A 22959-nucleotide genomic window follows, 5' to 3' on the forward strand; every position below is an offset into this window, starting at 1 on the left:
AACCAGCTTGATGTCCCGAATAGCAGTTGGAGAGTCGCGTACAATTCGACAGAATCGACTAACGGGAAACAAAATAACAACATGTAAGGCGAGGTATTTATACGCTTGTGACTTGCTGATGAGCTTAGTGCGATCACCTGAGGAGGATGGTAATCATTTTACCATTACCATTTCATCATTAGGAAAGGAATTAATAAGATATTATTAATAGGAAATCACCCGTTCGATTGCAGCAGATTGGGTCACCGAAAAATGTGGAAACCTTAAACAGCGGGATTAATCGGTCCCTGTATATCTAATCAATCGCTCACTAATGGCAGATAAGACCATCCTGTCGAGATTCGTGGTGTAAACGTTCAGTCTTTAATTGTCTGTTATTCAAGCAACAATGATGAAGTTCTCGGCACTCCTGCTTGTAACACTATGCTTCGCTTCTGAGGCCCTTGGTAAGTATAATCTGGATAAGTATAATATAGGTACTATATCTAAGTATTATATGTATATATTATTATATATATATTATATATGATAATGTATAATATATACATATAATAGTAATACAATAGCAATATATAATAATACCTATACTGTAAATATGCTTAAAGATATAGTAGGATGTTGTTATATGTTAAAATATGATACTAATATAGTAGTATGTATATCCTATGTATATCCTATTTATGTATATCCTATTTATTAGATTTCCTATGTATGTATATCCTATTTTTAGATTTCTACAACAACACCATTTTGTATTTTAAATTACTGTTTTATGAAATTACCATTTTCAAAATAAATCTTTCCAGTCTAATTGAGATACTTTATTTCAAATATTTTTTCAAACAATTAAACGCTAATGTTCTACCAGATATCATTTACTCGTTTATGCACAAAAAAAGAAAAAGTTCTGTCAATAGTTATGCAAAAGTGACCAAATCGTTTACTCTGCAGAAGAATATTCCTGTTTGTACTGCCATATCCTAAAGCTCAGCAAATATACGTAGACATCCAAATTAAAATCTTCATGAGTTAAGCTACTCGTCTTTACACTTTCTTGCACCATATTCTTCAGTCGTTGTAATGCAGGTCAGATATCCTTCAACAAAGAAGAAACAAAAATAAATAAATAAGAAAAGAAGTAACGTTACATTTCACACGCTATTCTGTGATGTCGCATTTCTTTTTTAAGTAATGCAACTATGACCACTTCTAGTAATTTTAGTAGCGTCAACATATTAACACCACCTATCCTTCGTTTACTTTGACTAGAAATTACGAAATCTTTAAAACTCTTGTGCAAATACACCGAAAATCACGCTTCTAATCAAACAACGCTTTTACTCGACAGCAAAAAAAGGATTTGGTCCTGGAGAACAAGAATGGGGATACGTGAAAGTACGACCGACTTCGCATATGTTCTGGTGGCTTTATTATACGACCGCGGACGTATCTTCCTACTATGAGAAACCGTTGATCATCTGGTTGCAAGGTGGACCCGGGGCATCCTCCACATCCTATGGCAACTTTGAGGAACTTGGACCTCTGGACGTCAATTTGAAGCCGAGGAATTTCACTTGGGTAGGACAAAAAATCAACAGATGACTTAAACATGAGTTAAAACTTATCGATTTGGTCGATCTTTCTTTCTTGTTTTATCGTGTTCCATCTAAACAAGCCTCGATTACACCGTTATCGGTGTTAACTTGAAATTCGTCAAGTAAAATTAGATCATTGGTAAAGTAAATAGATGTCCGGTTTCATAATCTAGTCGTGACTAAAAAGAAATTAACCTTCTTCGATACAATGATCTCACGGTTTGAACAGTTTTAATGTAACATTAAAACTAGAGATTGATATGTTATATAAGTATATATATATACTTCCTTTATAAATCAATATTTCCATAGACAAACCATAGAATTTTTGATAAAAGTTTATTGAAGATTATTATTAATATTATATTTAGTATTTTCGTTACGTACACGGAAAGTTAGTTTAAAAAAAGTCGTTAGTAAAAATATCTCTGAAATAATTTCTTGAAGCTTTAAGAGTAATTAAGTAGATACAAATATCATAAATAAATATTAAAACATTCATAGGTGAAAGATTACAACGTTCTCTTCATCGACAACCCAGTCGGTACGGGCTTCAGTTATACCACTACGCTAGGAGGATATACGACAACGAATGCAGAGATCGCACACGATCTCTTGGAATGTATAAAAGGCTTCTTGAAACAGCTACCGGAATTCGCTGATGTACCCACATATATCACCACTGAGTCTTATGGAGGAAAAATGGGTGCAGAATTTGCTCTTTCATGGTACAAGGTAAGATAATATATTTTAATTAAATTATTTTATTTAATGTCCGACTTTTGCATGTATGTTCCTTTTACCATTTCATCATCTTTCTTTTTAAAATTACAGGCACAACAACAAGAAAAAATTAAGAGTAACTTGAAGGGTGTAGCCCTTGGTGACGCCTGGATCTCCCCCATTGATTCCGTGATGACTTGGGCTCCCTTTTTACTTGCCACAGTACGATATACCTTCTTTAATGTTATCAGTTATATTTTCAGTTTTTACATCATCTATACACTATCCATTTTTTATATTAATTGGCAAAATATTTTTGTAGGGTATGGTAGACACTGACGGCTATGAGAAGATCAACAAAGCAGCTCTACGAACAAAAGAGGCCGTAGATAGTAAAAGATGGACAAACGCAACCAAGCTGTGGAGCTATACCGAAGGAGTGATTGATGAAGTTACTAATAATATCGATTTCTATAACATTCTAACGAAAATAGAACCTGATACCAATCAGCTCACCCCTATGCAAAGGCTTGTATCAGAACCAACATTTGCTCAAGGTAAAAATATAATTTATTATTCAATATAATTGTCAATGATCCATACATAACGATATATAATAATATTGATATTAATCGATTATACAGAACGATAATTCTTAAAAATTATTTGATCATTTTAGAATATTCCGTCTTCAGCCAGGAATCCTTAAGTAAGTTGATGAACGGCCCTGTAAAAGAAAGCCTTAATCTACCTTCTAATCATGGCACCCAATCCAATCTGGTATTCAGCAAATTGGGAGGAGATTTCATGAAGCCTGTTATCCATATAGGTAGGTCTAATAGATAATAGAAGGATTAAGAATATGTAGCGGCACATGAGCTAGAGGACAATTCGAATCATGTTGTTGTTTTGCCTCGAAGTATTACCATCGTTAGAACATACATAATGTAATAATAAATAAACTCCAAAACAATGTCGCCGCTACGTACAACCGTCAAACAAACACCATTCTCTACAAATAATAGAAAATCTTAATCAATTAATATCAAATTTGTTTTTCTAGTGGAGAGTTTATTGAACGAAACTAAACTAAAGGTTGTGGTAATCAGTGGTCATATGGACCTCATCGTTGACACTCCAGGTATCTTCATTTCTAAAATAATCACTTTAACATCTCTTCAATTCCTTGATTTAATAGTAAAATAATGAAAAAAGAAAGAATATTGCAAAATTATGAAAAACATTTCATGTGAAAACTATTTATAAAAAATTTAATATACATTTCTGCGCAATCGTTTTACATCGCTTTCGAAGAACTATAATTTTTCCGATATCTACGTAAAGTATAATGTTGATACAACGATGCAGGCACTCTACGCTGGGTTGAAAAGATGCAGTGGAAGGACGCTAATTCCTGGCACAGGTCCGACAGAGCTCCCTTGGTAGTAGAGAACATTATCGAAGGCTATGTGAAGTCTTATGGCAATTTCTCTATGTACTGGGTCAACAGAGCCGGACACATGGTAAATAAGAAATCTAACCATTCAGGTTGTTTCATAACTTGTCATTCGTACCCTCTGTTTATCATTGAAGTTAGTCTCACATGTTATGAAACATCCTTTATAACTGATTATTCTATATAAATGCAATTATTTCATATAAAGATGTTATATGAAAATTATTTCGTCATGCAGGTACCAAAGGATAATCCAGCAGCAATGGCATGGATATTAAAGGAGTTTACAAAATAACAAGCAAATCATTTGAAGAGGCTGATTGCATGAAATGGAACCCAACATTGAATGAATAAAAATTAGGACGAACTAAATAAATTAAAAAAACTACAGAAATTCGTTTTGCACCGCATCATACCTATTAAACATTAAAGTCACGACATTCGCTATGTTAATTACAAACAAACCACTTAACTACTGATGACAAAAAAAAAATTCGATTACCAGATTCTTCGATCGCATTGTCCGTTTTCAAGGTCTGATATAACAACAGCAAGATAGCGATGCTCGTTATTTCCAAGAAAATTCACCACCACGAGGGACTGTTCGTTTATTTTTTGCGATTTAGCCGGGGCCCTGAGGCGAAATGGTTTACCGGAACGACGTGGTTCTGGCTCGCGCTGTGAATTTTCCCACACTCGTAAAACGTCGCAGAAGCAACAATCCGAAACTGGCTAAGCCGCAGACGCCCGCCGATTTTGTCAATAAGGAACGATTGTTTAGATTCGAGCGGATACTGAGCAGTAAAACGAAACGATCCGCAAACAAGACCGCCTGCGCTTGCGGGGCAGTATCGCCGATAAAGAGGAAAGGCTTCTGCGGTTGCCCGATCCTGTAAATAAAACATAGGAAAAAATCTTTCTTCCCAGCCCAATCACCGAAAGACGCTCATAGGAATTTTTATATTTTTGCATTCTTCTTTAAAATATTATATAAAGAAATTCTTTAAAAGTTTCTTCTAATGGCAGTTGAAATTCCTATACTCCTATCTAAAATTATATATGGTTTAGAAAAATTTGCTATAACTGGAAAAATAACTACTCAATATTTTGATCTAAAATTTGAATGAGTAGGTAATAAGTCTTGGCCTTAAATGAAATTAATTAAAAATCTTTTACAGGAATTTTATATATTATAGTAATATATTTCATATACTACTATATCAATTTAAAAATAATAAAAAAAATTAAAAATATTCTAATAAAACTAGAAACTACAAATATAAAAAAGTATAATAGTATTGAATAAAAAATAGAAATGTACTTTCTTTTAGACGAAAATTATTTTTACCATCTGCCGCAGCTTCTGTAAATGTTTTTCTTTACTTATACCATCGGGATGATTTAAGGAACGGAAAACAGGGGCGCAGGATTAACATCACGAAGACAATTCTGGTTGTTTTCGAAGAACATACCGAGGATGCCCGGGATACGAGACCAAGGTACTTTGGAGCTTTGAATACGCTAATCCGCCGGTTCCTTCCGCCGTCAGATCCACGGTGATTTGTTTCTTAATATTTCAAGATGGAACGAAGCTCGAAGGACGGCACCAGAAACGGCGAACAAACAAATAACGACGTTTCTTCCCTCAATCGCTTCATCTTCGGTTACGGCCGTAGCTGTAGCTTGGCCTCTTCAAAAACACGATTGAAAGAAATATCTTTGAGTTACTGGATCGTTAAAAATTACCGGCGGAACGTTATTTCATGTGATGATATTTTTTTAGATAATCTTCAGGAATCAAGGTTTCATAAAATTTGGAAAAATATTTGAATACAATAAAAGTAGGAGTATTTATAATAGAAGATCTTGATGTTGATTTGTTTTAGTAACAACAGCATGCTGACAACTAATAATCACTAAGAATGAGATAATAAAAGCATTAAGAAGAATGTGAAAACAAACCTAATAAAAGCAAGTCAAAGATAAGTGAAGAACATATCTTCGTTTAATAGCTGCATTGATAAAAGTTAACCTTTATTGATAACGTTCTGTCTCAATTGTAAAATAGATCTATAAGAGTAGAATAGGAAAACATAGATAGCTGTTTAAAGGATATTTAATTTTACCGATTATAGATAATATAATTATATAGAATGATGTAAATAATAAAATTTATAATACAATTTTATCTTAAACAAAAATTTGATAAACCTGAAACATGTAGATCTAAATTATTCATGATACAATTTTAATTTTCACATACAACTTTTATAGATCTAGAATTTACAAAGATAAATTTTTAATAAGATAGATTTTAATAAGACTATACGTGTATAATCTGGATTTCATTGATACAAAATTTATACCTAACTCACTTACAAATTTTCCAAATTTATAATAATTAGTAGTTAGCAGTTAGTAGTTAAGACATATGATAATTCCAATATTAATTATAACGTTAATTTCTAGTCCAGCAAAAAGTGAATCGCGAAACTTCGTTGGAAAAGGGGTGACTTGACGGTTTTCCCCCTTGTCAAAGTCACCGTGGTCCGCTAACGTGGAAGAGAGGGTGGCGAGCACAGAAGAGGAAGACAAGAGCGGTTCCAAGAAACGGCACGGTTTCGGTATAATTACCGCAACTTTGTTTACATATCGGCTCGTTTACTGCCGGCGTGGGTGTTGGGACAGCATATGTGTAAATAGCAATAAAACATGTACCCACGGGTCTCAGATAGGTAACGCGACGCCTCCCTCGTATTGAAAACGCGCGAACGACGTACCTCCAGGAAGCCACGATGGGCGGAGCTGGTCCATCCTCTGAATCTCCGTGTCAAATTAAACACCCTTCGTTAGAGAATTGGTCTAACCAGCCGCAAATCGTAGTCAGTCCTCGACGTATACGAACTCGGACCAGTTCGAGGCGGTTCAGTGTTTCCAATCTTAAAAGCATTATACAACGTTTAACACCTAGAAGAACCAGTCGTGTCATTTTAACACGTTAAGCAATTAGCAAAAGTAATTATTTTTATTAAGAAGTACAATTGAGGATATCAGTGGAAAAATGACACAAGTGTGCTCTTTTAATTAGGTAGATGATATGAGAAAATTTGGTATTATTTCTTTACATATGTAAGTTTAAATTTATTAATATTGTGAACGGAAGTCGTAAATCGACCTCTTTCGTTTACTTTGCGTTGGACGTCTTCAGTTTGGCCAATTTGTTTAGCTTCCGATATTCTGCGGAAACCGAAATTACATACATGCGATTATATACCATCCACAATGTGTTACGGAATTAACTTCATTAATTTTTTGAAGATATTGTCATTGTACTGTTATTGTACTACTTTCCTCCCTGAGGTTCAATTATTCATAAATTTTCTTCTTGGTGTTGAACAATTGAATTATAATTTCTAGTGTTGGATTACGATATTAGATCATAGAACTAATTATGAATGATTGTGAAGTGCTCTCTAGGTGATTGTTCAATCTGAAAGAATGCATGGTTCGACTGTAGAGGTACTCAAGGATTTTCTTGGATCTTGTTGGTCCTTGAAGACAAAAGAAGTGGACACAGGGAACAAAGTGCTTGCGATTTAGGTTATTTACTTGTGAAATTGTATCTGTGTGAATCACAGTCTTGAAACGATTTTTGAAAATTTGGACAATGGCACTGGTAATGACGATGAGAACGAAGATCGACGAGGATAACGCGTAAGAACATGAAGAGAGGAAGGAGATAGTGAAATTGTATGAAACTACAAAGATTTCAATTTTATAATAAGCTTTTAAAAAAAAATCCAATACTCCAAATAATAAAGAATTCAGTTCTGATCCTAAAAATTCAAATAATAATAAAAATTCTAATTTCGGTCCCTCATAATTTGAAGAAATATCGATAACAATATAAGAAAGTGCACCAACATCAAATGTTTTGATCATTCCATTTTCTAATGGAGCCAAACAGCTGCCAAAACCACGCCTGCTCCTTGTCGAAGATCTACAACTACAATCTACGCAGAAGTTACGAATTTTGGAGCACAGAAGAAACATTTCCAACAATGTGTCCTCTACCAAGCTGCTATAACTTAGTCCCGGATGTGTTGACCACGAGGAGCGTGCCTCTTTCGTGGGACCTTCCTTTGCTAAGATACAAACCACAGCCACGCTATGAGAAACCACCATACTCATACATCGCTTTAATAGCCATGGCAATCAATTCTTCGCCTAAACAGAGACTCACCCTTTCAGGGATCTATAGATTCATTATGGATAGGTTTCCTTATTACAGAGAAAATCGTCAAGGATGGCAAAACAGTATAAGGCATAATCTGAGTTTAAACGATTGCTTTGTGAAGATACCAAGGGATAAAGTGATTGGAAACGATAACGGGGAAGATCAAGCTGGAAAAGGAAGCTACTGGACCTTAGACCCTTCTGCAAGCGAGATGTTCGAGCATGGTAATTATAGAAGAAGAAGGATGAGGAGGCAACGAGGATTGACGCAGGATAAACAGGAACAGCATCACACGGTGGTCTCGGTATGCAAAATCAAATTGAGTTGTTTCTTTAAAAAATTTTATTTTACTATTCCTTTTTTCTTTTTCACTCTTTTCTTCCATTTTTCTTTGTTTCTTCTTTTTTAGTTTTCGAATTTGGTTTGAGAGCTTCTTACAGTGCTTTCTTAAAAAGAAACTGAGTTTACTTGATCCAAGTGTTGGAATAATTTTTAGATGATATGAAAGATGATTATATTTTTTTGTAAATTTATACCTTGTTATTTTAGGTTTCGCCGGAAATCATATCCAATTTGACACGCAAGGAAAAAGATGAACAGAGATGTGAAACAATTGAGAAAAACGTTGAACGAGCTCAAGGACATTGTGTAAAGTCGATGATGTTTACGATCGAGAATATCTTGCGAAAATCCACGAACGAATCTCCTATTTAAATGTGTATGAACTATGCATTTTTAATATCAAAATAATTAATTTTAAAATAAATAAATAATTGATTTGATATCGTTATCGTATACTTCTTCGATATACTGAATTAAGGTTATTGAAAATTCTTGAATACAATATAAAATAAATGCTGTTTATTACAAAAATGTGCTTACTTTTCTAATTATATATCGTATGTTGCGTATAAAGATTAAAAGTATTATTTAACGAATAATCTAAAATATGGTACATTATATACAAAATTATAGTGTGTGTACAAGGAAGACTTGTTGTATATAAGAATTGTGCTATCTTTCAGCAATTAAATGTTTTTTTAAGTTGAATAATTTTTTAACTTCTAGAATGTAGTCTTTAAAGCACAACAGCAAACGAGAAATAACAAATCTATAACGATCCTTTTATAAAATATTAGGTATTTCAGATTATACCTAATGAAATTAAATAATATTTAGTATTCACATATGTATAGTACATATTAATAAAATAAAAAGAGCTATTTTTTTAGTATCTTAAGTAGTAAAAAGCTCATCTACGTCTGACCCAAGAATATATAATATTATATTGGAATTTCTTATAATATAGTAAACCTTTAAATATTATTGTCTCATAGAGACATAGAATGTATTTTAAAAATGCATTAACTTCTATCATATCTTTATCTTGATAATTTCAGCTTCACCCTTATCAACTTCTTATCATCAATAAACAATGATTTCAGGCGTTTGAATTTTTTCTCATTAGTTCTAAATCAGAATCCATCATATCCTTTACAAGACCCTAAAATAATACTTCTTAATACTATATTTATATTTATATATTATTATATATTATTATATATAAATATAAATATTTACTATATTTATGGATATATTTATATTTATTATAAATATTACCATCAAGTTTTTTAATAATTAAATACCTCAAACGTAACAGTAGGTTTCCAGCCAATTTTTTCCTTCGCTTTATTAGCATCGCCCAAAAGTACATCCTGTACAAGCAAATATTTATAATTAATCTATAATGTTACAACGCTGTGTAGTTATTGTTATGTGTAATTAATACTTACGACTTCCGTCGGACGGAAATATTTAGGATTCACTTTAACCAATACTTGTCCTGTTTGTGCATCCTGTCCTATTTCGTTTATACCTTCACCTTCCCACTTAATAGTACGACCTACATATAAAAATGCTGCCTCCACAAATTCTCTAACACTATGCGTTTCTCCTGTTGCTATAACATAATCATCCGGAATTGGCTGTTGCAACATCAACCACATTGCCTGTAATGTATACAGATTTTAAAAAACTTTCTAAATATTTCTAGTATTATAAAGAATAATATATGTTTCTCTTACTTCAACATAATCTTTTGCATGTCCCCAATCTCGTTTAGCATCTAAATTTCCTAGTTCAAGAACATCTTGTAAACCTAACTGTATCTTCGCTATAGATCTAGTTACTTTTCTTGTAACAAAGTTCTCTCCTCTACGAGGACTTTCATGATTAAATAATATACCATTACATGCAAACATATTATATGCTTCTCTATAGTTTACCACAATCCAGAAGCTATATAATTTTGCGCAAGCTGAAATTTTTAATATTCAAATTAATGTTATTTTGAAATATATAATATTAAACGTAAGATAATATTTATATGTAATCACCATACGGTGAACGAGGGTAAAATGGAGTTTTTTCATTTTGTGGTACTTGAGTTACTCTGCCATAAAGTTCAGATGTTGACGCATGGTAAAATTTTACAGATTTTTCAAGGCCACAAGTACGTATTGCATCTAATAATCTAACTGTTCCTACTGCATCTACTTCAGCAGTATATTCACTTACTTCAAAACTTACCTATAACATAATAATACATTACCAAATAAACTCTTATAAATAATCATAAAATACAGTTTCAAAAATAGATGTGTACCATGACATGACTTTGAGCAGCAAGATTATAAATCTCTGTTGGTTGCACAGAACTAATCACTTTAACTAAACTACTGGAATCTGTCATATCACCATAATGAAGCTTCATTCTGCCTTGGCGGTGGCATTTTGGATCTGCATAAAGATGTTGAATTCGAGCAGTATTAAAAGAACTAGCTCTCCTAATTATACCATGTACATCATATCCTTTTTCTAATAAGAATTCAGCTAAATAGGAACCATCCTAGAAAGAAAACATAGTAATATAACAAATTGAAATAATATAATTTCCAAACAGAATACAAAAGATTAACACGTATCTATGAAAGATGGTGTTCTATCACAATGAAATTTCAAGATGTTTTATGGAACACGTGTAATAGATACATAAATATTTTCTATGATAAGTTCCAAATACAATCTTGAGCCACTATATATCAACAAAGTATGAAATGGTAACCTTACTTGTCCGGTAATACCAGTAATTAATGCAACGCGTCTTCTGCCGTCAGTTGCCATCTCGATGCACTATTAAAAACTTGTCTTATTCTTCTGTAATATCGTTCGATTTTGCCAACCTGTCCAAACGTTATCAAATACTGATAAGATAATTTGTTGCGTTCATTTATGTGCAATATATTCGGCTGCTAGCTTTAAACCTCACATTATAGATATCTACAGCAATACGGCTAATAGAATAGGTACGATAACCAATAGAAACTCAACACTCTGTTCGAAATTTTGTGTTTGTACAAGTGGAGAGAAGAAAGAATAATATTTAATTTAGAACTAATAAAATTGTACTATTTGATTTAACAATTACATATCCCTCATTTACTCCAAATTAAACTATATTACTTTGCAGATGCTATAAATAATAACGAGATTATACTATATGCGAGAAAAATCTATTTTATTAACGAATTTTCAATGTTCCTACCTAATTCTTTTTAATATCCAACTAAGAACAGTATTTATTTGAACGTTTCATTATTTAATAGAAAATGATAAGAGTTACGAATCTTTTGAACAACTTAACGCGTATAATGCTAGAATTGCGCGCCTAGACATTTGTTAAACATAGTGGGGATAAAATTTAGCCAATTAACAAGGTAATAATATAATATATATGTGTTTTATAGTTCTTTTGAAAGTATCCGTAATTTGTCATACACTTACAAAATTTAAAAGTAATTTTATTGCCATTGGTGCATTCGTGTAGAGATAAGCATGAACTAGCCAATGATAAGTATACAATCATACATGTTTATGTGTGAGAAAAGTGCTGTTTTGCTTGCCATTTTCACTGCAAAGTGTATTGTCATTCAGGTTGAGGAGTGATTAAGATTTAGTTTACAAAATAACATTAAAGAAAATGGCTCTTTTAAATGAAAATTCGGGAAGATCGTTACCTGATTACGAGACACAAGCAGCAAAAATGAAAAGTTTCAGTCCGTACGCTGATAACGGAGGGTAAGTTGTACATAACCTATATCTTCTTAACATTAATGAATCATATTTATATATTTATATATTTTATTATATTTTTTTATCGTAAATAATATAATTGTGAATTTTAAATAATGTAATAATATAATTATTCAAACTATTACAAATTCATTTTATATACAAATTTCTTTTATTATAATTATAGGAGTGTCATAGCCCTTGCAGGAGATGATTTCTGTGTAATAGCAGCAGATACACGTCTCAGTACAGGATTTTCCATTTATACACGTGAACAACAAAAACTCTTCCCTTTGTCATCTAAAACTATTTTGGGTTGCTCAGGCTGCTGGTGTGATACGCTCACTTTAACTAGACTTTTGTCTGCAAGAATGCAGGTAAAGTTTGATGAAGTTTCATTTTTAATTATTATAATTTAATGTTAAGATATTTCTTAATAGTCTTAATAATTGTTAATAATTTTTTTTGTGTATGATAGATGTATGAACATGAACACCAAAAAGAAATGCCAACATTAGCAGTTGCACAGATGTTGTCAACAATGTTATATTATAAACGTTTCTTTCCTTATTATGTGAGCAATATTCTTGGTGGATTAGATGAGGATGGTAAAGGTTGTGTATACAGTTATGATCCCATAGGACATTGTGAGGTAACAAAATATAGAGCAGGTGGTTCTGCTGGTGCTCTTCTGCAGCCTCTTCTGGACAATCAGGTAGTGAACAACAGTACTATTATATTAAATTAGATTGTAACTACTTATCAAAGTAATATATTTCTTTAGATTGGATATAAAAATCAAGAAGGTGTTGAACCTGTCCCTTTAACTCAAGAAAAAGCTGTTGCAATTATAAAAGATGTTTTCATATCAGCTGCAGAAAGAGATATTTACACTGGTGATTCTATAAGTATCAAAATTATAACAAAAGATGGCATACAGGATTCAACCTTTGAATTGAGAAAAGATTAATGGAGTGAAATAAAATTTATATACTATCAAATTTCTATATGAATAAAGTTAACGCTAAAAAAGTATAATTAATATTTATTTAATAATTTCTTATCTTTATATACAACTATTGTGATTTGTATCGTATTATACATTGAAATGAGTGTGTATGTGTGTATAAATGCTATCAAACCAATGATTTGTATGCATACACATATAGACCTTTTACTTCTATTTGCATTAATACTATTTTATTTAGCCTACATTAACCAAATTGTAAAATATTCATAGATGTATATCACAATGATAGTAGTCGGATGTACTTTAAAAATATAACAAAACAGTACACAAATTATAATTCATAAATTAATGTTTGCATACTTGAAGACTGAACACATATATAACTTTTAAAAATTAAATAAGAATGCACTCCTTGTACTCTGTACACAAAGGCGTACTATAACAACCTACTTTACAATAGACAGAAATATATTTAATAAAATAATATTTTATTTTAAAGTATATAATAAAATAACTAAAGGTAAAGAGTGTGAGAATCATTCTCAATCCTACAATATTTCTTGCAGTTCTGTGTAGGGAACAATATATAAAGGTAAGAAATACAGATTGTTCCTCTCAAGATTCACTTTTTATTCCCAGGAAGTGATAATGGTTTACCACGATCTTTACCACGCAATTTGATTCCCAATACTTTCTCTATTTTGCCAATCACCATTTGATTTGGAATTCCGCGACCTGCTTCGTAATCATTGATGACCTGAGCTTTTTCATTTACTTTCTATACAGAAAAGTAACAAATATACATAAATATATCTTACATAACAACATAAATATGTATAAGAGTTACATAAATAATAACATACTGTCGCAAGGTCTTTCTGAGATAATCCTTTACTTTGTCTTCCCTGTTGAATTAATTTACCAAGATCAAGTGGAATTTTGTCGTGTTTTAATTCTTCTGTTTCTCTGTCCAACTTAGCTGTGTTTTTAGTAGCTACATGTTGTTTATTTGTTCCTCCACCCCCTAACAAAAAAAGAACAATTTATTTATATAATTCAAAGGAAAAAACAATTTACTTATTAACTTTCAAATAAATTAGAATATATATAATATGCCAAGAATAAAATATAAACAATATAATGAAACTCAATATCTTGTATTGCATCATGTTAGCCTCATAATATTCAAACATATGAAACATGTTTTGAAATGAAATGAAATTTAAAGAATTATATGTATACATATACATATGTATTTCTAAGATTTAATAATACAAATCTTAGAAATACACAATCTTGAGAATTACATACATTTTGCTTGTGTTTCGATCACAAATCCTTGACGACGTGCAGCATTTACTGCCTGTAAATAAATACAATTACACAACAATAGACGTTGGTCTAGGGATCATCTTAGACAAAATAGATGGAAAATATCTACCGTAAAAAGTTACCTGTTCTGATTTAAGTACTGAAGCTTTTGGTGGACGTTTCCGTAATGTAATAGGAGCGGTATTCCAGTCTGACATATTGAAAAAAGTTAAATATGCCGATAGAAATGAAAAATTGTATTATCAATGTCGCACGTAATACTATCCACATCCACTATCGTATATACTTGTTCTGAATCTTCCAGTAACTTCTCTATACGTTCCAAAAAGCACGATTTAATGTACGGACCCAGAATCGACCCGTGCACAACCAAATTGTCCAATTCCTTGCATACTATTTCAAACACACGATTTAAATGATACAATTTTTATTTTTTATTCGTTTAACTATAAATTTTTACTGAAAATTTACTAGTTATTAATTTTTGCAATAGGTCGTTTGTTATGCAAGATCATACGCTATTATACATAGATACAATTGATTTTCTATATTTACGAAATGCGTATAAATCAAATGACCGCGGTGTTTAAATAGCTATAAATATATTATTCAAAATTATGACGATTTCATGTATAAGCAATTTCTGCGAATGTTTCTTGTTTTATTGATTTTCGTGTTTATCTGATAGGGATCATTTGTAAAGTTTTTTCAAAAATGTCGAATAAATTTTACAATAGGTAACAAAAAAATTAGACAATGAATCACATTTACACATTTATGATAAGTACGGATAATTAACAATAAATTAAAAAATATGTAATAATTATACTATGGATCATTATACATTTATAATACATGGATAATATATGGATAATTGACAATAAATTAGAAAATGTGTAAAAACTAGACCACGGATTTTTATATATTTATCCGAAATTTTTAAAATCAATATTATACAAAATCCTAGTATATAAAATTTATAAAATATCAAAACTAAAATGTTCGTTATAATATTTAATAGATGAAACAAGTCTCTATTTATGCCCTATTTCTTTATAGTCAGCTTTATTAAAATATGAAATTAGATAAACATCCAAAGTCTAATAATAATTTACAATAAAAAAGTAATTACTAATTCTGTAAAAACATAGAACTTTCGTTATTTCCTTTAAATTGTAACAAAATAATAAATTATTAAAGAGACAAAATTTGGTAAAACTAGATATTATTATCAAATCAATTTTATTTAGAAATTTACCAACAAGTGTTCGTAGAAGTTTTATAATATTCGATGATACAATTATGTTTGAACCATTATAAATTATTATATAAGAAAGAAGGCAGAATATATTTATTATAAGCGAATTTAATAGCTTTTCTTTTTTTTTTTTTTTCTACATGATCACATTTATCCAACAAATACGTTACCAATCGTAACGGTTTGTTTTCTTATGTTATGTGCATGATTTGCTAAGTTGCTGTGTCCTGTATTTTACATTGGCGATTTGGAACGTTGATTTGTTTGAAATATTTGAAACAAATGAGAAATGTCTTTCATTCGCACACTGTGGAAATGTAATTTTGGTCCTCGCCTTTTTAAAGTTTATGAAATAACATGGATCGGTCGTTTAGTTGAGGTATTTATTAATAATTGCACAAAATTTATTAGACTAGTGTATTTTTAGGTTATGTCTTTATTAATTTATTTCAGAAATCATATGAGCCTAACAGTTTAGAACGATGGGGTGATCAAATCGTAATTTGCGTGAGTGTTTTATTAAAAGGAAGATTATATTCAAACTTTGTTTTTAATAACATAAACTGATCCATTAAGAATATTAATTGTGTTTCTAGAATCATCAATAGACTACGGATTTTTATGCAAATTCATATTCTCGAAAATATAATTAAAAATGTTGAACCTCTGTGGAAAATTGTTTTATTACCAAGTGTTATAGAAAGTATTATATTTTTGATGTGTCATATATTTTTTTATGTTATTGCAATTTTGTATTTTCAGTTCTCATATAAATGCATAAAAATTTGCAGTCTGTTAATTATAATTGTTTATTATGAAATTAATTACATAATGGAAACAAATGTCTCGTCTGTGAAACAAATCTGTTAATAAATTTATTTCAGTTTGCAGCAATTTGGTCCATAAGTCTATATACAATTCCATTAGTGGCCATCTTTTTCTATCAACACAGCAATTCTATAACTGAGAATATTTCTTTCTTGTGCAAATTAGCAGCAAGTGCTAGTGCAATTTTTATTGCATCATTGGCTGCTCGTGGTTATTCTAGAGCCAGTAATCCAATATATTTGAAATTCTTGAAAACACTGAATGAAGTAAATGCACATTATACTGTCGAAACAAAGCAAGAACTTGATAAATATGAATTTGAGTTCTGGGCAAGACCTGTAGATTTTGACATCAGAGATATAAAAAAGTATATATTCTTTTTACTAAACTAACATCAAACTAATATGTATCTGATTTTAAATAATTTTTTGAATTTGTATTTATAGGGTTACAGCTAAAGGGAAGTTGACTTTAGAAAACATTGCAGCTTTTAGTGGTCATATAAAAAGGCAAACTGGTAAAGAATTTATATGTACATTGCCTTGTAAGTTTTTATCGTATATTGTAGCTCACACTTTTGCTATTAAGATGATATATCCTGGAAGTGCAACAGTTCTTAACTGGGCATTTCGTAAGTTAAATAGATCATTATTGTATACATTGTATTATCTTTTATTTATTGATATAATATATGATTAATATAGGATCTACACTTCTAAAAGGAAGAATACATTTAATAAAACGTGGTGGGGAAAGATACAAATTGTTAACTGCAGATAATAATGAAATTGATGCTATATTCGTTGACCGACGTAACAAGTAATGTAAACATTAGTAACATTTCTTTCTAAAAATATTATTTTGTGATATATTATCCTTATATATATTTACATATTAATTTTATAGGAAAACAAATGGTAACATGTTGGTTATCACTTGTGAAGGAAATTGTGGATTTTATGAAAGTGGTATTATATCAACTCCAATGAGTAAAGGATATTCTATATTGGGTTGGAATCACCCAGGTTTCGGTAGCAGTACTGTAAGTATTACTTTTGTATCAAACTTTACAACTTTTTATGTTGATACTTTGATGAGAAGAATTGCTGTTACTTTATTATATCTCATTTTGAATCGCAAAGATGAAATTTTGGCAATGTTACAGTTAATATCAATCATGTATGTAAATTAAATGTAATTGAAGTAATGGCAAGACTTCTCCTTCAGTCAAACTACGTTCATAACATGATAACAGTAAGACATGAAAATGACTACAAAGGGTGCGCCGTATCCTCTTCAAGAAGAGAATGCTATCGATTGCGTAATGCGCTTCGCAATCGATCATTTAAAATTCCCCGAGGAACAAATAATTGTTTATGGTTGGAGTATTGGTGGATACACTGCAACATGGGCTGCTATGAACTATCCTTCTATTCAAAGTTTGGTAAGATCACTACATCACACATTTTATACATTAATTTAATTCAAATAATTTTATATAAATTGTTTGAAAAATAAAATTATTATATAAAGAAGTTATTACGTTTTATAGGTATTAGATGCTACATTTGATGATGTACTTCCGTTAGCCATTATGACAATGCCCTCGTCGCTAGAGGGTTTGGTACGAAACATTATTAGGGACTATTTCAATTTGAATATTGCTGAGCAATTAAATAGGTACTATAAAATTTTACTGAAGCATCGTGTATATATATGAACAAATGTATAATTTTTGCTTCTTTTTAAAGATATAATGGCACAGTATTGCTTATACGAAGAACAGAAGATGAAGTAGTATGTACCCCCAGTGGTAATAATTTATCAGGAAATCGTGGTAATATGCTGCTTACAAAACTTTTAATACGACGTTATCCACATATTTTTGCGGAAACCTCAGGGTGTGCTACACTTTTAGTGAGATTTTTATCTGCAGATATATCTACTAGAAGTAAGAAATAATTTTAAAGATTATTAAATACAGATTCTAAGTTTATCTTCCAACATTATTATGTAATGATACATATCAATATTTTTTATAGAATCAATAATCGAAACAGTAGGGGTTGATGAAAAACAATGTTTGAAACTTATTGGAGCAGATATAAAAAAAAATGATGATATTGTACTGTATCCCTCCACACTTGGAGAAGACTGTGATTCTACGACAAAACAACAGCTTATCGTATTTCTTGTATGTAAATGTGATTAAGGAATGTGTAAAATAAATATCTAATAATTTATATCTTTATCATTTTAGGCAACAATGTATATGAAGGATCAACCATCATCGCATTGTACACCATTAGCAGTGGATTTGTTTCAACCTGGTTGGAATCCTGCATCTGCAATGTCTGTGGCGGCACTCGACAGCAAATACCACCACTCGACATCAACTAGTGTCGGACAACTGCAGCTCAGTGATTAGCGCCTTAGGTTACGAACATTCGGGACCCGGGTTCGAATCCCGGCGACCGGAGTCCTACACATTAAAAATTAAAGAAAAACAGCAGTACTCCATCAGCGACATCTACAGCCAGCAGCTACAATTATCACGGACAACACTTACACCTCATGTCAATAACAGAATAAAAGTTCCATGATATTATAATTAACTAATTACTAGGAGTTTTATTCAAGATTCTTATTCTTATGGTAATAGAAATTCTTAAGAGTCATAATAATTTTTAATGCATTTGACGTTAAGTTTTATTGATAAACGTTATTTATTCTGTAGAATTTCGACCTGTTTTTTATATTCCAAGTTGATAAAGATATCTTCAACTAAAACTTTTGTATTCATTACTTGAGTTCTATACTCTGTTCAATGAGTCGAGTCAATAAAGGTAAACAACATCCGTGTGCTAGGATTGCTAAGCATATGATAGATACAAAGGACTCTAGTTAATGGCTGGTAGATATTGATTTTTCTTTTCTCCTTTGACTTCTCAGGTTTATGATATGCATAATGTACGATGTGAACTGAGAACCCTGTCAAAATTTAAAATATTTTGTGTAAACCAAAAAATGTTTACTATACCAAGTAGTTAAATATATGAGGAACAAAGCACCAATATTTTCTTCTGTAGTATCCGAAGGTTGTAAATACGCTCCTACCTAGTCACGTGTGTCTGTTTGCCTCAACTAATTCGACTCGCTGAACAGTTTAATACAATTTTGGTATTTGTAATCTAGGAATTTGTATTTATAATTAAGATTTTTACTTTAATGAAAAAGAAAATCGCAATGTGCACAGTAATGTAATTGTTTATATATAAAAAAATTTGTAAAAATTTGATGCAACACTTTTATTTTGCAAAAATTTATAATTTGTATTTTTACAAGTTGCAAAGCATTTAAAAATAAATAGATATATCTCATATATCATATGTTTTGTAAACCAATTATACAAAAGATAATTCAATAATTATTACGTACTTTGCATACGATTTAGAACAGCTTTAAGAGAGTCTTTTGAATCTTCAAACGAATCCATAACTTTTTTTTTGTTCACTTTTACTGGATTTTCTAAAAAAAATTTCAATGTACTTCGTGTCTCTTGTAAAAAATAATCTTTTTGACTAACTGTTTCTAACGCTTTGAAGCATCCTTCCAAATTCCAATCAATTTTCCCACTACTTTTATCTTCAGCCTGAAATATAAAACAAATCCTTTTGAATCCTCATCCGTCTGAAATACATGTAATTCAAGGACATAAAATACTTACTTTTATTAAACCTAGGTTGACTAGCAATGTGTTATTCCAAACAGAAATCTGATCATTTTCTGTTACAAAAGAACATAGTTTTGAATATAAAGCATCTGTAAGATACTGAGTTCTTAGTCTCACGTCAGCATAACCAGTCGTACTGAGTGCTGATACTTTCATAATTATTCTTGTAAACTCTTCGATGAATTTTAATTCAGGAGATGTATCATTCTCCGACAAATTCTGAAATGCAAAAAAGGGAATGTTAAACATAATGCAATGCTGACAATGTTAATAATAAAAATGTAATATTATTTACTTACTTTGGCGTGAGTTATAAAATCTTGCACTACATCATCTGGTAATAGCAATAATTTTTCTCCTGTTGGTGACTTTAAAAATTCCACAATAGTTACTTTTGATGGTACTATGCTGCCATTTATAATCATGTCCTTGTTATTATCTATATTTTCTTTGCTTTCATTTTCACTTTCATCTTTTTCATCACTTTCTTCATCATTTTCCACCTCATCTTCATCAGATTCTTCATTATCTCCGCTCTCATCATCATTTAATGTACCTAAGGATCCAATTCTTTCAGAAATTATAAGCGAATCGCGCAAAATAGTACGGCCAGTTTGACCAAAATGGTTTCCATCCAATTGTAGGGTTACAAGACGTTCTTTCTTAGCCATAGCAAGAGCTATGGGATTGGCACCCCTTGTTCTGATTTCATTGTAACTTAAATTAAGTTCTGCAAGTAATGGATAACTCCCTTCAACTCCTAACGCTTCTGCTAAAACTACACCACCTTGTGTTTTGAGCAAACAATCGCCAAGATTAAGTTGTTCTAAATTTTGAAAGTTTGGTAATGCTTTGGCAATTGCTTGGGCTCCTTTTGGCCCAACAGTATTATCATTGAGATTTAAAATTCGCAATCCAGGATTAGAAGACAATCCATTGGCAAGTGCTATTATACCTTCATAGTATATACCATTTTGAGGCATAACAACTTCTTCTAAACTAGTTAACTTTTCAAAAACAGATGCCAACGCCTTTGCACCATCGTTTTCCAATCTATTTCTTCCAGCCACAAATACTTTTAGTGCTAAGGCAGGTGATCCTGAAAGATGTTCCAATATATTAATTTATTTGCTTACTTCAATAACTAACAGAATGAATGATAAGTCTTACCTCCCTGGAAACTATTATTATAACAATCTAATAATGCTTTTGCCAATATTTTTCCACCTGATATTCCAAGTCCATTGTTATTTAATCTTAATACACGAAGAGTGTAACAAGAACTAGAAGTTAGGAAATTGGCTAATCCTTCAATACCAATTGGGCCAAAAGCATTATCACTTAAGTCAAGTTCAAAGAGGCGGGTACCAGCAATACACAGTGCAGAGCCAAGATATTCAAGAGCTTTTGGTATTTCTGTCTTTACACGGCCAGTAAACATATCTTTCCAAAGAGCACGTTTCATTAATGTACCATTTTCTTGTAATGCCTGAGCTACAGCTTTGGCTGCAAGCGGTCCTAAAGTGTTGCCTTCTAAGTCTAAATACTCCAGATTTGTACATGCTCGTATTGCTTTGACTATTTCCAACGCTAATGAAACAGAAAATTAAACATTTAGTTCACGTAACCTTCAAAGTGCTTATACAATATCGTATAATCTTCTAAAAAATACTAAAAATATACTATAATAGATTGTATAAACTAAAATAGTAAATAACTTACCGTCTTCTTCAGTATCAAGTTTAAGCGATTTCTTTGCGAAAGAGACACCGTTACCGGCATTATTTTCAGTAACATCTTGTAATTGTGCTTCAAGATCGTTCAAATTGAACGACGACATTGTTTGAGCTACTGAAATGTAATCACACTTTGTAATAATCAATCTTTTTTTAGTGTTTCTTCGTCACATAAAGTGTCAAATAATTCGGAGTACAAACACTATTCTTGAATAACACTTAATTTCGAAACTTATTCATAATGTTGATACAAATGCAACGCATCACCACGCGCTAGTAAACGCGGGAGTTATGTACCAACTGTTCAAAAATTCATAATGTAATTTTCTCATACTACACATATCGTATAATATACATACATACATACGTATATGTGAGATTTTCAACCAATGCGCGTGCTTACATTTATGATTGTAGTAGTCCATCAGGAATACGTCATAGAAATTGTCATAACAAAATGCAAATGTGTATTATGTCGTAATAAAATCTACTTATCTATATATTGATGTATTATAACTATTTGTACTATTACATAATTACATATTGTAACATATAGAACAAAATGTAAATAAAATGTAAACGCAGCTTTATTTTTATAGTGGTGTAGTCTAATAATATTGCTCATTAATATTCATAAAAGATTCCTTTTATTAAATAATGCACATATCTGTTATTACCTCTTTCTTGATACGTTGCAAATGTGGATCGAGAATCTGCCTTAATATTTCTGACGCGAACTTTAAATGTTACTCAATTCTATATGTTTGTGCGTTTTATTGTAGTTTCATGAAGATAAAGATCTCAATAAAGATTTTCCTTTTTAATAAAAAAAAATCCAGACAGTAGTACCAACAAATCAATTAAATGAATTTCGCGCGAAACATGTCAACCAATCTATGTTCCTCATCCTCTTAGGCATACGCCCGCAGTTGCAGTTACCAGTGCACAGTCCGCACCCGT

The 22959-nt window shown here is 31.2% G+C and overlaps 7 protein-coding genes across 11 annotated transcripts; 4 read left to right on the forward strand and 3 right to left on the reverse strand.

Annotated features, from left to right (window-relative positions):
* Positions 1-316: 316 nt before the first annotated feature.
* On the forward strand, positions 317-4168 carry LOC100645595 (retinoid-inducible serine carboxypeptidase). Its single transcript, XM_003396686.4, has 9 exons — positions 317-446; positions 1349-1578; positions 2100-2330; positions 2430-2540; positions 2641-2875; positions 2998-3147; positions 3382-3459; positions 3687-3841; positions 4013-4168. The coding sequence occupies exons 1-9, from the start codon at positions 389-391 to the stop codon at positions 4067-4069; spliced, it is 1305 nt and encodes a 434-aa protein (XP_003396734.1). The 5' UTR covers positions 317-388; the 3' UTR covers positions 4070-4168.
* A 233-nt stretch (positions 4169-4401) lies between these two features.
* LOC100647338 (GDP-mannose 4,6 dehydratase) lies at positions 4402-11740 on the reverse strand. Of its 4 annotated transcripts, XR_007224809.1 has the most exons (10): positions 11616-11740; positions 11141-11253; positions 10677-10919; positions 10408-10600; positions 10096-10328; positions 9805-10020; positions 9658-9726; positions 6555-6713; positions 5247-5464; positions 4402-4664 (listed from the first exon to the last, which is right to left on the reverse strand). XR_007224809.1 is itself a non-coding variant. In XM_048407727.1 (7 exons), the coding sequence occupies exons 1-7, from the start codon at positions 11192-11194 to the stop codon at positions 6724-6726; spliced, it is 1026 nt and encodes a 341-aa protein (XP_048263684.1). In that variant the 5' UTR covers positions 11195-11333; the 3' UTR covers positions 6709-6723. The 4 variants fall into 4 exon arrangements, 2 of the variants coding, with proteins under 2 accessions (XP_048263684.1, XP_003396751.1); XR_007224808.1 differs by lacking the exons at positions 5247-5464; positions 11616-11740 and having other exon boundaries at positions 11141-11333; XM_048407727.1 differs by lacking the exons at positions 4402-4664; positions 5247-5464; positions 11616-11740 and having other exon boundaries at positions 6709-6741; positions 11141-11333.
* On the forward strand, positions 6713-8975 carry LOC100648750 (forkhead box protein I1). Its single transcript, XM_048407729.1, has 2 exons — positions 6713-8315; positions 8561-8975. The coding sequence occupies exons 1-2, from the start codon at positions 7728-7730 to the stop codon at positions 8723-8725; spliced, it is 753 nt and encodes a 250-aa protein (XP_048263686.1). The 5' UTR covers positions 6713-7727; the 3' UTR covers positions 8726-8975.
* A 153-nt stretch (positions 11741-11893) lies between the features above and the next one.
* Positions 11894-13177, forward strand: LOC100642757 (proteasome subunit beta type-1). Its single transcript, XM_003396746.4, has 4 exons — positions 11894-12148; positions 12330-12519; positions 12621-12857; positions 12927-13177. Exons 1-4 carry the CDS (start codon positions 12051-12053, stop codon positions 13110-13112), a joined length of 711 nt encoding a protein of 236 aa, XP_003396794.1. The 5' UTR covers positions 11894-12050; the 3' UTR covers positions 13113-13177.
* Positions 13172-14943, reverse strand: LOC100643652 (endothelial differentiation-related factor 1 homolog). Its single transcript, XM_003396752.4, has 4 exons — positions 14567-14943; positions 14424-14475; positions 13976-14136; positions 13172-13890 (listed from the first exon to the last, which is right to left on the reverse strand). Exons 1-4 carry the CDS (start codon positions 14639-14641, stop codon positions 13735-13737), a joined length of 444 nt encoding a protein of 147 aa, XP_003396800.1. The 5' UTR covers positions 14642-14943; the 3' UTR covers positions 13172-13734.
* Positions 14944-15887: 944 nt separating this feature from the next.
* On the forward strand, positions 15888-19149 carry LOC100651007 (phosphatidylserine lipase ABHD16A). Its single transcript, XM_003396733.4, has 11 exons — positions 15888-16081; positions 16156-16209; positions 16587-16897; positions 16977-17161; positions 17235-17349; positions 17437-17572; positions 17810-17974; positions 18083-18210; positions 18282-18481; positions 18573-18724; positions 18791-19149. The coding sequence occupies exons 1-11, from the start codon at positions 15992-15994 to the stop codon at positions 18956-18958; spliced, it is 1704 nt and encodes a 567-aa protein (XP_003396781.1). The 5' UTR covers positions 15888-15991; the 3' UTR covers positions 18959-19149.
* On the reverse strand, positions 18791-22937 carry LOC100652076 (ran GTPase-activating protein 1). 2 transcript variants are annotated; one of them, XM_048407724.1, is made up of 6 exons: positions 22677-22937; positions 21986-22111; positions 21434-21853; positions 20563-21362; positions 20258-20482; positions 18791-20182 (listed from the first exon to the last, which is right to left on the reverse strand). In XM_048407724.1, the coding sequence occupies exons 2-6, from the start codon at positions 22101-22103 to the stop codon at positions 19961-19963; spliced, it is 1785 nt and encodes a 594-aa protein (XP_048263681.1). In that variant the 5' UTR covers positions 22104-22111; positions 22677-22937; the 3' UTR covers positions 18791-19960. The 2 variants fall into 2 exon arrangements, with proteins under 2 accessions (XP_048263681.1, XP_012165528.3); XM_012310138.3 differs by having other exon boundaries at positions 21986-22114.
* Positions 22938-22959: the final 22 nt, after the last annotated feature.

Source organism: Bombus terrestris, chromosome 7, assembly GCF_910591885.1.
Source record: "Bombus terrestris chromosome 7, iyBomTerr1.2, whole genome shotgun sequence".
Taxonomy (NCBI): Eukaryota; Metazoa; Arthropoda; class Insecta; order Hymenoptera; family Apidae; genus Bombus; species Bombus terrestris.

What these genes read in the sequence shown, in the direction of transcription:
- LOC100645595 (XM_003396686.4), top strand. Translation starts at nt 389, where the DNA reads ATGATGAAGTTCTCGGCACTCCTGCTTGTAACACTATGCTTCGCTTCT. An exon ending in AGAACCAACATTTGCTCAAG is followed by an intron (nt 2,876 to 2,997) that starts GTAAAAATATAA and finishes TGATCATTTTAG; the next exon opens with AATATTCCGTCTTCAGCCAG. An exon ending in TCAACAGAGCCGGACACATG is followed by an intron (nt 3,842 to 4,012) that starts GTAAATAAGAAA and finishes TTCGTCATGCAG; the next exon opens with GTACCAAAGGATAATCCAGC.
- LOC100648750 (XM_048407729.1), top strand. Translation starts at nt 7,728, where the DNA reads ATGGAGCCAAACAGCTGCCAAAACCACGCCTGCTCCTTGTCGAAGATC. An exon ending in AGCATCACACGGTGGTCTCG is followed by an intron (nt 8,316 to 8,560) that starts GTATGCAAAATC and finishes TTGTTATTTTAG; the next exon opens with GTTTCGCCGGAAATCATATC.
- LOC100647338 (XM_003396703.4), bottom strand. Translation starts at nt 11,194, where the DNA reads ATGGCAACTGACGGCAGAAGACGCGTTGCATTAATTACTGGTATTACC. An exon ending in CTGCTCAAAGTCATGTCATG is followed by an intron (nt 10,601 to 10,676) that starts GTACACATCTAT and finishes ATTATGTTATAG; the next exon opens with GTAAGTTTTGAAGTAAGTGA. An exon ending in ATTTCCGTCCGACGGAAGTC is followed by an intron (nt 9,727 to 9,804) that starts GTAAGTATTAAT and finishes TTGCTTGTACAG; the next exon opens with GATGTACTTTTGGGCGATGC.
- LOC100642757 (XM_003396746.4), top strand. Translation starts at nt 12,051, where the DNA reads ATGGCTCTTTTAAATGAAAATTCGGGAAGATCGTTACCTGATTACGAG. An exon ending in TTTTGTCTGCAAGAATGCAG is followed by an intron (nt 12,520 to 12,620) that starts GTAAAGTTTGAT and finishes TGTGTATGATAG; the next exon opens with ATGTATGAACATGAACACCA. An exon ending in AGCCTCTTCTGGACAATCAG is followed by an intron (nt 12,858 to 12,926) that starts GTAGTGAACAAC and finishes ATATTTCTTTAG; the next exon opens with ATTGGATATAAAAATCAAGA.
- LOC100643652 (XM_003396752.4), bottom strand. Translation starts at nt 14,641, where the DNA reads ATGTCAGACTGGAATACCGCTCCTATTACATTACGGAAACGTCCACCA. An exon ending in GATCGAAACACAAGCAAAAT is followed by an intron (nt 14,137 to 14,423) that starts GTATGTAATTCT and finishes TTTTTTTGTTAG; the next exon opens with GGGGTGGAGGAACAAATAAA. An exon ending in CTCAGAAAGACCTTGCGACA is followed by an intron (nt 13,891 to 13,975) that starts GTATGTTATTAT and finishes TTTTCTGTATAG; the next exon opens with AAAGTAAATGAAAAAGCTCA.
- LOC100651007 (XM_003396733.4), top strand. Translation starts at nt 15,992, where the DNA reads ATGTCTTTCATTCGCACACTGTGGAAATGTAATTTTGGTCCTCGCCTT. An exon ending in TTCGTTGACCGACGTAACAA is followed by an intron (nt 17,350 to 17,436) that starts GTAATGTAAACA and finishes TTAATTTTATAG; the next exon opens with GAAAACAAATGGTAACATGT. An exon ending in CAGGTTTCGGTAGCAGTACT is followed by an intron (nt 17,573 to 17,809) that starts GTAAGTATTACT and finishes ATGACTACAAAG; the next exon opens with GGTGCGCCGTATCCTCTTCA.
- LOC100652076 (XM_048407724.1), bottom strand. Translation starts at nt 22,103, where the DNA reads ATGTCGTCGTTCAATTTGAACGATCTTGAAGCACAATTACAAGATGTT. An exon ending in ACTTGATACTGAAGAAGACG is followed by an intron (nt 21,854 to 21,985) that starts GTAAGTTATTTA and finishes CTGTTTCATTAG; the next exon opens with CGTTGGAAATAGTCAAAGCA. An exon ending in ATTTTATAACTCACGCCAAA is followed by an intron (nt 20,483 to 20,562) that starts GTAAGTAAATAA and finishes TTTGCATTTCAG; the next exon opens with AATTTGTCGGAGAATGATAC.